Source organism: Xenopus tropicalis, chromosome 2, assembly GCF_000004195.4.
Source record: "Xenopus tropicalis strain Nigerian chromosome 2, UCB_Xtro_10.0, whole genome shotgun sequence".
Classification (NCBI taxonomy): Eukaryota; Metazoa; Chordata; class Amphibia; order Anura; family Pipidae; genus Xenopus; species Xenopus tropicalis.
In genome coordinates, this window is record NC_030678.2 from 147,871,716 (window position 1) to 147,886,461 (window position 14,746).

The following is a 14,746-nucleotide window of genomic DNA, read 5'->3' on the forward strand; positions in this document are numbered from 1 at the left end:
CAAACTGAGCATCCTGCTAGTGGAGCCTGGAACCGCCTCCAGGTCTGAGTTGGCAGCAATTGTAGAGCTTCCTTGCATTAATGTGGGCCCTTACACATAATTCATGAGAACATGCTTGATGAGAACTCTGCCCCTTGCTGGAAGTTGCTATGTATGGGTTTGCTATCCCAGCTAATGAGTATGATCTGGTTGCCAGTCAACATTGCTAAGAAATAAGATTTATTAAAAAGCTGCATATCATTTTGCATCCCAAGGGGCCCTAGAACCCAGATAACATCAACAATTTCAAGATGGTGAATGGCAGAAAAAAAAGTAAATTTAAAAAATACAATTTATAAAAATTACTATTCTTTACAGCAAATTATGTAATTTTATGGTGGATATTCCCATTAACATGTGTTTGTATTGGTTTGAAAGAGACTGCAGTACAGTGGCGTAACTAGATGTTACTGGGCCACACAGCAATTTCAGTTTAGGGCCCCAAACCATTGCTGAGCTGACCAGTTTCACCGAGATATATTAAAACTGCTAACTGCTTACTAAGGGCCTTACTGGGCCCCCTACACTCTGGCCCCCCTGCAACTGCAGGGTTTGCTTCCTCTGTAGTTACGCCCTTGCTGCAGTGCTACATTAAGCAAATGATGTATGAACTGAAACTGTCACTTCCAGTGACTGATACTCAATAGGAATTTAGCATAGGCAGCAAGCTCTGGGCCTAATTAGATATTATTGAAATATTATCAGGTGTGGCCCTCTGATCCCAATGGGTAGAGCTTCTCACTTGAAAAGAATCCAAAGGCAATGATCATTATTTGTGATGTTGATGGCTGTGTTGCAATGCCTTAATTAATACAATGCTCTTTAGGTTACATTAGGCCGTGTGTTTGTGGTCTCCCAAAAAGCCAATATTTTTTATATAATTGGTCCTCATTTTTAATTTAGAGCATGTGTGTGTTTTAGCAGTTTGCCTTCTCCAGCCTAAATGCTATTTGTTACCAAAGTCAAAAACCTTAATTCTTTTACTTTTTATTAGTTATCTTTCTGTTCAGAATTTCTCCTTTTCATCTTCCAGTCTGTGATTCTAACTTCTGCCTGATTGCTAAGGAAAATGGGATTCCAGGAACCAGATAACACTGTCTTACAATGTCATTGTCTGTATCATACTATAAGGGCCATGGCAGACAAGGGAGATTTGTTGCGGGATATTAATCTCCCTGAAATGCCATCCCACCGGTTAGAATGTAAATCACCGGTGGGATGGCATACGCGGCGCCGAGTTTTCCCGAAATCAGGGAAGTTGCCTTGACAAGAAATTGCGGGCTACTAATCTCCCCGTCTGTCACAGCCCTAAGGATTTTGTGTTTGTGCTTGTAGTTTGTAGTTTGTGTTTAAGTGGAAATCCAATTTGCTCTTGGTATGTCTGAACTTCCATGCTACCATAGATCCTTGGATAATGCAAAGTAGTATAAGGGTACTTTATCCCCCAGGAACATGCGTCACTATAAATAATCCATTGCGGTGTTGTAATCCCCAAATTGAGCTCTGCATCTATGAAAATAGATTTGCCTAAAAGCTGAAATTATATTTAGCAAAGGATATTACAAACTCATAAAAAAACATAATCTAGATGACTCTTTCAGTCGACTTTAATTATATCCCCAGCAATCTAATGACCTGTTATTTTAGTCAATACCTGCACCCTTATAACAAACTCTGCATTAAATATTGTAAAAGAAGTTGCGTTGAAATCCCTTAAGGCTTCATTCTGTAACAGAGTACATTGGTAGCAGGCAGAAGGAGAGTACATTTATATAAGATTGCCTATTAACTTCATTACAGTCCAATACATTTAAATATATGCAAGGGACCAAGGGCTGCAAGCAAAACAATATTTTCCCAGAGGTGTGATCAATGTAGATGGGTGTCTGCCAACAATGCCAAACCCACTATTGCTGTAAACTGGTCCTCTGACTCCCATGCAACCAAGCCCTTAATTTCAAACAGATAAAAAGGAGACACTTCTCTCTCTCAGTGCAAAGGGGCCACATCTCCTTCGTCTTACCTGTTCTTTTAAGATTCTGATTTTCCCTTTAAACTGCTTTAATTTAAAGCCGTCATGTCTTTCTCACAAGTCTCTGTCAAGAAGCACCATAGTGGTAGCGGTGGTGGTGGAAGAGGGGGTTTTAGCGCTTGCTCACTTGGAGCAATTGGAGGAGGATCTCGGTCTGGAGGTAGCTATGGGTCACGCAGTGTCTATAACCTTGGTGGAAAATCTAGAACTTCCATAAGTGCAGCCAGTACTCGAAGTATGGCAGGAGGACTTGGTAGTGCTGCTGGTGGAGGATTTGGTAGCGCTGCTGGTGGAGGATTTGGTAGTGCTGCTGGTGGAGGATTTGGTGGTGGTGCTGGTGGAGGATTTGGTGGTGGCTTTGGAGGAGGACATGGTGGTGGTGCAGGGGGCATGGGTGGCATGGGAGGCCCAGGATTTGATGGAGGGGATATGGGATTCCCTGTTTGCCCACCTGGTGGAATTCAGCAGGTTACTATCAATACACAACTTCTGCAGCCACTTAATCTGACTATTGATCCAAACGTCCAGAAAGTAAAAACAGAGGAAAGAGAACAAATTAAAACTCTCAACAACAAGTTTGCAGCTTACATTGACAAGGTAAGGCTGTTATTAATGTAGAAATGACAGATCTCTAAGTTAAGTGGTACTGAACTGAACCAAGGTATGTCTCTGTGAGTCTCTTTACCTCTAGCAGGTGTTGGACAGTTAATTTGCTGATACTAATTGATTTGATTTACTGTCTTCACAGATTTTGTGTTACTAAACTCTTTCCTTTTGGTCACAGGTCAGATTTCTGGAACAGCAAAACAAAGTCCTGGAAACAAAATGGAAACTGCTGCAGGAACAGGGAACTAAGGGCAGCACCAAAAGGGCCAACCTAGAGCCCCTGTTTGAGAAATACATTGGCGACCTGAACAAATATTTAAGCACTCTAATAAATGAAAAGGACCGTTTGACTCAAGAACTGAAGAATCTGCAAGTTCTTGTAGAGGATTATAAGAAAAAGTATGTCTGCACAAGTTTTGCTTTCAGCTGTACATTTAGAATATATTTTAGACTGTTCACTGATGAGCTTAAGCTCTGCTTATACATGTAACCTGCATGTTTCTGTCTCTGTGAAAATAATTGGGAAACGAAAGGCCATTTAAAAAATAAAAAACTTTTCTTTCAACAGATATGAGGACGAAATTACCAAGCGTACAAAAGCAGAAAACGATTTTGTGTTACTTAAGAAGGTGAGTCTCATTGTTGCATTGATAAAGTAACTATTGTACAGGTACAGTGAAACAATAAGCTTCTATAATATGTTGTCATATATCATGACTATATCATAAATGTTAAATGTTGTCTCTCCCTCCTACTGAAAGCTAGTGAAGCAAGATTTTAAAACTATTGCTCTTTTTCCAGGATGTTGATACTGTCTACATGGCTAAAACAGAACTTGAGGCCAAGGTGGATGCAGTGACAAGTGAAATCAACTTCTTAAGAACTCTTTATGCTGCGGTAAGAACCCTAATAGCTTGTTAACCTTCAGTAAACAGGTATAAAATGGTTAGATTCCCCTATTGGTATATACATGAAAGATGGAATATCACAGGATGTATCTGTTTGTTAATCTGTATGCTGCATTTCTCTAAGCATGGGATCTTTAATTTAAAGCTATAGTACTGTATCCTAAAATGGTTCTGTTTTCTCACTAGAAAAACCCCACTTAGGCCTTTAATTTGTATAAAGGGGCCCCTCAAGGTTTAATTTTCCCAGGTCCCATTACAACTATAGGCAGCCTTGCTTTAGTAGGTGATAAAACCATTAATAGTGTACACTCCAGATGTTATCACTCAAAAAAGAGAATTTCCTGAAGTCATTGTATTTGCTTCACCACTGCTCAACTTCCATTAGCCCTGTTAGGTTTATAACAGAGCAGGGTTCCTGTTGGTAATACATGGGGCAATTTCAAGTACATTAAGAGCACATTACATACATGTCCTTTTTTCTTTAACTTGAATTTGAAAGAGATTTTGCTTTCACACCAAAGCACTAATGTGGTCGGGTTTTGCCTTTTTAGGAATTGTCACAGGTACATGATACCGTCACCGACACCTCTGTTGTTCTGACTATGGATAACAACCGTGACTTGAACCTGGAAGGTATCATTAAGGATGTTAAAGCACAATTAGAACTATGTGCACAAAGAAGCAAAATGGAAGCTGAAGCATTGTTTGATAATAAGGTGAGTATATCTACACCCTACTGTAACTTCATGTTGCAGCTAATTACAGTAACACAGTCCCCTTTAGCCAACATACATATATATATCACTATCTCCATTATAAACATGGTATAGTGGTTAAGGACTGAAAAGCAAACCCTGTGACATTTGTGCCGATGTCACAGAAAGGGTAACTTTATCAGGGACGGGTACACTAGCAAGTTCCATAGGAAAGCTTATTGTCAAGTGATAGGGCACAATTGGCATTAAACCCTCAACAATGAAAATCTAAGGTCTCGCTTTAAAACTGTATATTTGGCTTTACAGCTACCAAGTAACTGTGACAAGCATTTTTTTGGAAATGACTTCTTTGACACATTGGAGACAGGTGTGGCCTGGCATTCCAAGTACACAAAGGCCTAATAGCCCCCTCCCCCACAATAAATAGTGACTATCTATGGCATTTTACAGCAGCCCCATAGATTGCCAGTCTGGGCATAATTGGGAGTATTCTCTCCCAGGGTTTTGAACTGGCGGAGAAGGTTCTAATCTTAGCAGTTTGGCCTTCCAATAAGTTTAATGAAAACTCCATGTCAATTGTGGTGGCAGATGGATTTCAGTTTTTTCTGGATGGAATCATTTTGTAACTAAACTATTATAATGAATGATATAAAAGAAAAACATTCTAAACCATTTTATGAAACATTTCTGAAAACGTTATATAATGATGCAAAATCATAAGTGCGATTAGTAACAAGAGTCAGAACTGCTGGCTTGTGTGTAATCTCTGGCTTGCTATGATAAAGCAATATATATATATATAAAGATCATGTCTGAGATACATGTTATTAATGTTTTTAACTCTTATGTTCACTCTAGTACAAGGAGCTGCAGAAAACAGCTGAAGGACATGGGGACAGCATAAAGAATTCCAAATCTGAAATAGCAGAACTGAACCGTAGGATTCAGAGGCTGAAGGCTGAAATTGAAAATATCAAGAAGCAGGTAGGTCGGAGCTGTGCCAGTAGTGACTTAGGTTTGTAACCAATAGCCAATCCATACTCAGAACCCATGCCTTTCCTTAAATGATAGATTGCAGGTCTGAATCAATCCATTGCTGGAGCTGAAGAAAAGGGCAACCTTGCTCTCAAGGATGCAGAAAAGAAACTTCAGGATCTTGAAGCTGCTGAAAAGAAACTTAAGGAGGACATGGCTCGTCAGCTTAAAGAGTACCAAGAACTTCTGGCTGCTAAGATTGCACTGGATGTTGAAATTGGCACTTACGGACTCATGCTGGGAGGAGAAGAGCACAGGTCAGTTACATAGAGTTGAAATTCACAAATTTGAATTTTGCTAAATAAGTCTTTAACTGTATTACTGGTATCCTTAATCAAATGTCTTTTGCTTTATTTTTTCCCATTTGTATTTGTAAATGGAAATATTTAGAGCTGATTGTATAGTTTTCATTAAGCTTTTTCCTAACTTAAGTTATTAGCCCTGCTGCAAACATGTGGCTTTATTACATTCCTCCTCAGGGACTAAGCTGTCAAAGTTTTAGGATGCCTGCTTACCACCTTCTATCTTTTAGCAAAACTTTTCTATAGTGATAATATTCCTTTACAAGAAACAAGAGAGAGCTTGGTCTAGACCAGGGGTCCCCAACCTTTCTTACTCGTGAGCCACAGTCTAATGTAAAAAGACTTGGAGAGCAACACAAGCATCATAAAAGTTCATGGAGGTGCCAAATAAGGGCTAAGATTGGCTATTAGGCGCCTCTATGCACACTATCAGCTTACAGGGGCTTCATTTGGTAGTAAATCTTGTTTTTATTCAACTAAAACTTGCCCCCAAGTTGGGAATTCAAAAATAACTGCCTGGTTTGGGGGCACTGAGAGCAACATCCAAGGGGTTGGGGAGCAGCATGTTGCCCCCGAGTCACTGGTTGGGGATCACTGGTCTAGACTCTCTTTAGAGACTCAGTGGGACTGGCCAGATGTCAGTCCTTAAAGAGGTCGGTATTGGATGTGGTACCGGAATGGGTTAATGCTCATTTCTATTTAAGTTTAAGAAACCTGTACTATTATTGGCCTATCATGCAACTACTATATAGTATTCAGTTGACTCAAAGTATTCCCAGGTCTAATAAGCCAATTAAATCTTAGTTTTCAAGGATATTCTCCATGCTTAAGATCAGCTATTTGTTACTAGAAATTGGAAACGTTTTACAACTTTTATGACATTAGCCAATATAAGGACAACTAAAGCTAAACAAAAGTGTTGTTTATTTGGTATATTGGTCTAGGGCTGCTGACTGCTGTCACCACAAAGCAGCCCTATTCATTTTTTGTTTTACTTTCACTTTTTTTTTATTTATTGGCCCTTTTTTTCTTTAAAAAGCAACACAATTAACACAGAGAGAGCAACCTGTGCATCATTATATTTTTAGAATGAAAATGCCCTAATACTTCTCTTCTTGTTTTTACAGAATGTCTGGAGATATTGTCAGCAACGTCAGCATATGTAAGTGCCTACAGTTGATTAATGCTATAATTATGTTTAACTGATTGGGCTTTTATGTAGTGGCTAATTCATTTCCTCCTTACATCTTAGCTGTAATCAGCGGAGGTGCCAGTGTATACAGCGCTCTTGGTGCTGCAGCAGGCGGAATGGGAGGAGGTGGAATGGGAGGAGGCATGGGATCTGGCCACGGTGGTGGATATGGCCACGGAGGAGGCTTTGGAGCAGGCCATGGATCCGGCCACGGAGGAGGCTTTGGAGCAGGCCATGGATCCGGCCACGGAGGAGGCCACGGCAAAACCTCAGTGGCAATTGCATCAACAACATCCACGTCTAAGAAATCCTATTAATTTAGAGCAGCAATAGCCAAGCAAAAAAGCCACATATAACTACACCTTTGCCTAACTATTTGAACCTTGACTAGTATGTAATTATTGTGTCACCCTACATCTATAACTGTTTTAATTTCCATCATAAACACAGTGCTTCCTTATAACACAATCATATCATGTCTTTGTATATTGTGTCATAAATTGTCACTGGAAAGAAGACAAGGAGGCCATCAAGTTCAGATAAAAAGTACTAATTTGTTTGTGAAATAAACACAACATCAAAAAGCAATATAAACAACTTGAAAGCAACTTATCACGCAGAAATCTTAGGCACTGGTATGGAGGTAACTGTGAATCTCTATACTAGAAACAAGTTGAGAAGATCTACAGTATATCTACTTTTATCCTGCTTGACTTATCTGAGAGGAAAGGGGATCATGGGTGTTTGTATATAGTATCTTTTTAATGCATTGCTGCATTTTGATAAACCATTCTAGAACGTCTTTCCTATTCTTTTTATCTTCAATAAACTGCATTTGGATCTCAATCTCTGTAGCCCAATTTATTTTATATTGATTGTATTATTAAGAAAACTCACTCTGCTAAAAAGTTTGGCCTCTTCGGGGTTGGGGCTTGTATTCTAAATAGCTCATCTGTTAGTTGACGAAACCACTGCTATGTGGAAGCTTTTTAATGTAAACTTTTTTAATGTACAATAGGTGAAGGTTATATCCATCAAAACATGTAGATAACATACAATAACATGTCAGGGGGGACCTATTACAACTGTGTATTGAAACACCTAGCGTTAAAGTGTTTATTTTCACTATCTATGTACAGTATATATTTATGTATATACGTATTTAGTTACTTATGTAGCACCACATTTGTATGCAGTGCTTTACAAGGCGTAAACACAAATAGGGGTATAGATATTTTAAGTTATACAGTAACAACATAAATATATGCTTAAGTGCTTCAATACACAGTTAGATATGGTCCCTGTCCCAAAGAGATTACAATCTACTAGGAAAAAGAAACAAAGAGAGATAAAAAAGGAGGAAGACTAACAAAGTGATTTATCTAGAAGATGATTTTTAAGGAGCTTAGAGAAACGTGTTAGTGTGGGAGCTTTCCAAATGCAAGATGGCAGAGCATTTCAGTGACGGGATACAATCAGTTTTATGCGTTGCTGTTTTGGTGGAATGGTCAGTATATTGTCCTGAGCTGGGCGCAAGGCCTGGGAAGGAGTGTACAGGGAGAGGAAAGGAGTAGAAGAATAAAGGGCTCTGAAAGACAGGATAAGAATTTTATATTTAATATGCCATTTGCTCAGAAGCCAGGAGACAGGATTTTAGTAGTGAGGTGATGAGTAGATACTTAGATGCAGGTGAGATCATCCAAGAAGTAGCAACGAGGATTCAATTTAGTGGGTGAAGATGTTCTTCAGGGAGACCAGCTGGTAATATGTTACTAGTCTAACCTGGAGAGTATGAGGCCCTGAAGCAGTGTTTTAGGAATGGAGGGGCAGAGGAAGGGACACATTTTACAAATGTTTCTTTAAAAAAGCAGCATGTTTGCAATGTGGGCTGAGAAAGTGAGGACCAGGTCTAAAGTGGCATCTAGTCTTTAGAGACTAGATGTAGGATGACGTTGTCAACTGTAATGTTAAACAAAGGGGGTGGAGCAAATTTGTTAAGCTTAAGGTGGCGAGCAGCCATCTAAGGTGCTATGACAGTGAAGCATTGCGTGATTTCTCCTGAATAGCAGGGTTGAGATCAGGGCAGGAAAGGAAGATCTGTGTTTCATCTGCCAAAGGATGTGATGAGGTCACTAAGAGAAAGAATTTAAAGAGAGAGCAAAAGTGGCCCTAGAGAAAACCCTTGGGGCACCCCAAAAGAAAGATTAACAGGTGGAGAGGTAGTGTCAGAAACTGTTACACTGAAGGTGCCCGTAGAGAGACAGGATGATGACCATGATACAGCAGAACTGCTGATACCAAGCATTTGAAGATGTTTTAAAGAAGACAATTATCAACTGTATTGAATGCTTCAGAGAGATCCAGGATTATGAGTATGGAATAGTGTCCCTGGTTATTAGCAGCATGGATATAATTGATGGTCTACATTATCTCTGTTTTAATAGTGTGTGGAAACCCGAGTTGAAAACGAGTCAAGAAGATGGTTGGTTATACAGAAAGTGACAATAACATGTTTGAAGACAGAAAAATACCAGTTGAGAGGGATGATTTTAAAGTGCAGGAAACATTAGGAAATGTTTGGAATGGTATCGAGGGAGCAAGTGGTGGCTGGGGAAGAGGAGAGCAGCTTTAACACATCATCCTCAGCTACTGGGTGCAAGGAGTCAATGGATACTCTAGATGCTTTGTATTGATGGGTAGAGTGTAGGAATGCACCGAATCCAGGATTTGGTTCGGGATTCAGCCAAGATTCAGGCGCTTTCAGCAGGATTCGGATTCAGCTGAATCCATGTCTTTGGCCGAACCAAATCAGAATCCTAAAAATCACGTGCCTTTTTGTCATGTAAACATGTGAGTTGAAAATTTTTCCAATTTTTCCCAAATTTAACCCTTCCAAAACCTAATTAGCATATGCTAATTAGGATTTGGATTTGGTTCGGTATTCTGCCAAATCCTTTACGAAGGGTTTGGGGGTTCTGCCTAATCCAAAAAAGTGGATTCAGTGCATCCCTAGTAGAGAGGCATATAAAGAGATGGGAGTGATGCTTTGGTGTATTAGGTTAACTTTGGATTTGAGGTGGTTTTGTTGGGGGGCAGATTGTTGGGGTGAGAGAACAGGAAATAATTGTGCTACAGTCTGGGGTTTGAGCAGTGAACTGAACAGAGAAAAAAAGGTGCAGTGGGTTAGTTTGATGCATGTTAATGAGTTGAGAGAAGAAGGATTGTCTAAGCCTGAAGAGAGCAGTGTTGAAACAAGAGAGAAGATACTTGTAGCAAAGAAAGTGGAGTGCATGGGATTTTCTCCATACTCATTCAGCTGAGCGAGTGCATGAGCGAAGTGGGTGGGTGGTGGCAGTTAACCAGGGTCTGGGATTAGAGGCTTGTTGTTGGTGTGGGAGGAGAGGTGCATAAACATCCTGGGAGGAATTTGGACGTGTTGACAAGATAGTCAGGGTCAGAGGAGGAATTGTGTGAGAACAGTGAAAGATTGAGTGTGAATGCCAGTGACAACAATATAGCAGGGTGCAACTCTCTAGAGGGTGAGAATGAAATTGATTGGAGATTGGGACAGGGGATATTATGAATAGTTTGGGGTGCAGTGATTGGCCAAGACTAAGTGATAATTTATAATAACTATACCCCTGTATGCTTTTTGTAAAGCCGTGTCAAGCAGTGCACATATTTGTGGTGCTATTCACATAATTGCATACATATATAAGAAATTCTTAGGCAAACAAAAAAGTACAGGATATGTATATTTAAATGGCCTGGGATACCGTCAGGACCAACAGCTTTGGGTGCGTTAACCTGTGTGAAGCACCTCTGCACATCCCCTGCAGACACGGTGTGCGCACTAACATCATCCACGGTGCGTGCGCTATCTGGTCTCGTGGTGTTCACTGTGTCGTATCTAGCATAAAATACGTTTAGATCCTTACACAGAGAGGCCATGGGCTGTGGTGTGCCGATTTTCCCTCTGAAGTCTGTGATTGTGTTCAGTCCCTGCCACATTCTCTGAGGATTGTCAAATTGTTCTTCCAGTCTGTCTCTGTACTCATATTTGGCTGACTTAATTGTCTTCCTGAGTTGGTAGTTGGCGTGTTTGTAGGTATATGGAGATCCAAATTACAGAAAGATTCCTTATCTGGAAAACCCAAGGTCCCATACCTGCAAAACCAAACTGAGCATCCTAGTGGGATGCTAGTGGGGCCTGGAAACATCTGAGTTGGCAGCAATTGTAGAGTTTCCTTGCATTAATGTGGGCCCTTGCACATAATTCATGAGAACATGCTTGATGAGAACACTGCCCCTTGCTGGAAGTTGCTATGTATGGGTTTGCTATCCCAGCTAATGAGTATGATCTGGTTGCCGCAGTCAACATTGCTAAGAAATAAGATTTATTAAAAAGCTGCATATCATTTTGCATCCCAAGGGGCCCTAGAACCCAGATAACATATACAATTTCAAGATGGTATGTGGCAGAAAAAAAGTAAATTTAAAAACCACAGTTTATAAAAATGACTATTCTTTACAGCAAAAAATATAATTTTTATTCAAACATGTGTTTGTATTGTCCAAATATAGAGGAGAGCACCATAAAGCAGATTTCTGCTAAAATGCTATTTATTTCAGACCAAAAAACACAACATGTTTCGGGCAGTGTGACGCCCTTTATCAAGTGTAAGTATTACTTAAACAAGGTGAACCATTTAAACCATAACTCCACCCTCTGTGTCCATTGATTGGTATTCAGAAGTGTCCATCAAAAGTCAAATTTTTCTCATGTGTTGCTTGTTTTTCCTTGCCATTCATTTCAATTTTAACATTGTGTTTCATCAATAACATCGATTTTAAATCTGTGAAAAGTTCATATACTAAACTTTAGAAGTACAATTACAATATAGATGGTCCCCAACCACCCTACACCATATAGAAATTATTAAAAACAAACATAAACTGGCCAGAACATATCTCATATCCAGTGTTATATTACTACACAGTTTAAAATACATAGATCATTGATTGATAATAATAATGGTAATCACACCATCGGAAATTACTCTTACTCTTATCTTAATGAAGCTACACACCCTGACGCAAAGGAATTCAAGGCCTGTAAAAAATCAATCATATTTATAAATACATATTACTAGCACATCATCAAAATATTAAAAATCATTATAAAAAGGGTTTCAGACTCCACGCATCATTGAGGCCATCTGGAACTAGAGTATTAAGCTTCTTTATCCATTTGCCCTCGAGTTTCAGGAGATTTTTCTTGCGATCACCACCTCTTACATCCAAAATTACTTCACCAAGAACACACCACCTAAGTTGTGCAGCGCTATGTTTAAACTCAATAAAGTGTCTAGACACCTGTGTATCTGTTTGTGTACCGGGTTTAAAGTTTCTAATATTTCCTTTGTGTTCTTGTATCCTAAGTTTCACTTCTCTTACAGTTTGGCCTACATACCTTAAGCCACACGGGCATTTTAATAAGTAGACCACATACGAAGAATTGCAAGTGGCAAAAGTTCTCAGTGGTATATCATACCCTTTAGAAGGATGGCAGATGGACTTTCCCTTTATGATCGAGGAACAACAATTACAATTTAAACATGGATAGGTACCAACTTTTCGCACCCCTTTAAATCTTGACTTCTTTATTCTAGTGTCTGAGGGACACAAAATATCTTTCAATGTGGACCCCCGTTTATAACAAAACAGAGGGCTACCTTGAAACAATTTGCCAAACTGTTTATCATTCTGTACTAGAGGCCAATATTTATAGACCACATTTTGTACTCTCCAACTGTGTCTACCATATGTAGAGACAAAGGTTATTCTCTGATTTTCGGCATTTTTATTTTTGTTTTTTTGTAATAAATCTATTCTATTAATTTTATCTACCTCCTTAACTGCAGTCTGGACTATGTTTGTTTCATACCCCCTTTCAATAAACCTTTCGGTAAGCCTGGTTTTGGCCTCCTCATATTTCTCTGCACATGAAGCAATTCCCTTAGCACGCATAAATTGGCCCTTCGGTATTGCACGCATTATTTTAGGGTTATGATAACTCTTCGCATGCAATAAATTATTTCTATCAACATCTTTCCTATAAAGATCTGTCTGTAATAAACCATCCTGTAGAGTTAACTTAACATCTAAAAAATTAATTTCAGATGTCGACCATTCATAAGTAAATTTAATAGTATCGTGGCCTTTATTTGCCTCATTAAGCATCTCATGCAATTTATCTAATGGTCCTTTCCAGAACAACAAGATGTCGTCCACAAATTTAAATAGGCGTGTATTGATTGACAAAAAGGTTCATTATCTAGGAAAAACTTCTTCTCCAACCGGTGAACAAAAATATTGGCAAAAGAAGGGGCGACCGTCGCACCCATTGACGTACCTTGCGTCTGCCAATAGAAATCACCTTCAAAACTGAAGTAGTTCCTAGATAGAACCATATTCAAACAATCAAGCAAGAAAAATATTTTAGAGTTAGCCAAATCTGTTTCCAATAAAGTCTCCTCCACAAAGGCCATTCCTTCTTCATGGGGGATAGAGGTGTATAAACTCTGAATGTCAATCCCACAAAGAATCATGTTTTCTGGCATAGTGCCCAACTGTTGTAATTTCACTAAGAGGTCAGTTGTATCCTTCAAGCAACACTTAATTTTCTGTACTTCTTGCTGTAAATAACTATCTACATATTTGGACAAAGGTTCTAATACAGACCCCATACCTGAGACAATAGGTCTCCCCGGGGGATTACACAAAGTTTTGTGCACTTTGGGTAAAAGATACAGTACAGGTACCCGTGGGTAGTCAGTAGTAAGAAATTCCTTCTCTGTGCTATTGATCGTTGCATTTAACCATGCCTCATTTATCATAAAATCAATTTCTTTTTTAATTTTTAAAGTGGGGTCATTCTCTATAGGGGCATAGTGCCCTGGTATATTCAGTTGCCTACGGGCCTCTGCAATATAATGGTTCCTATCAAGTATAACAATACTTCCCCCCTTATCAGCTTTACGTATCACAATCTCCTTATTATTTTTCAGTGCTTGTAATGCACATCTCTCCTGAAATGTTAAATTCTTGTGGTGGGCTGATAAATTATCACTCTCCATTTTTCTCAATTCAGAAATAACAATCTTCTCAAAAGCATCTACTGACTCATTCTGTATATCAGGGATAAAGGAGCTCGATTTCTTGAACCTACCAATTGTATCAACTTCATCCTTATTCCCTCCCATAGGGACACTATTATTAGAAAAACACATTCTTAATTTAACCTTACGCACAAATTTTAAGAAATCAATTTCTAAGTTTTCTACATCAGTCACATATGTAGGAACAAATCCAAGTCCTTTGTTTAACAAGGAAAGTTCAACCGGAGAAAGATCGTATGAAGAAATGTTTATAACAAGATTCTTTACCTCTGTGGACCTCTGTGTGTTTGTATTGGTTTGAAAGAGACTGCAGTACAGTGGCGTAACTAGATGTTACTGGGCCACACAGCAATTTCAGTTTAGGGCCCCAAACCATTGCTGAGCTGACCAGTTTCACCAAGATATATTAAAACTGCACAACTGCTTACTGGGCCCCCTACACTCTGGCCCCCCTGCAACGGCAGGGTTTGCTTCCTCTGTAGTTACGCCCTTGCTGCAGTGCTACATTAAGCAAATGATGTATGAACTGAAACTGTCACTTCCAGTGACTGATAATCTGTAGGAATTTTGCATAGGCAGCAAGCTCTGGGCCTAATTAGATATTATTGAAATATTATCAGGTGTGGCCCTCTGATCCCAATGGGTAGAGCTTCTCACTTGAAAAGAATCCAAAGGCAATGATCATTATTTGTGATGTTGATGGCTGTGTTGCAATGCCTTAAAGGAACAGTAACA

At 39.3% G+C, this 14,746-nt stretch overlaps 1 protein-coding gene across 1 annotated transcript; it reads left to right on the top strand.

Moving 5' to 3' along the window:
- Nucleotides 1-2,044: 2,044 nt before the first annotated feature.
- krt78.9 (keratin 78, gene 9) lies at nt 2,045-7,676 on the top strand. Its single transcript, NM_001172563.1, is given in 9 exon segments — nt 2,045-2,668; nt 2,856-3,076; nt 3,246-3,306; nt 3,479-3,574; nt 4,137-4,301; nt 5,160-5,285; nt 5,373-5,593; nt 6,766-6,800; nt 6,891-7,676. Coding segments are annotated over 9 exon segments (1,734 nt in total). The 5' UTR covers nt 2,045-2,116; the 3' UTR covers nt 7,148-7,676.
- Nucleotides 7,677-14,746: the final 7,070 nt, after the last annotated feature.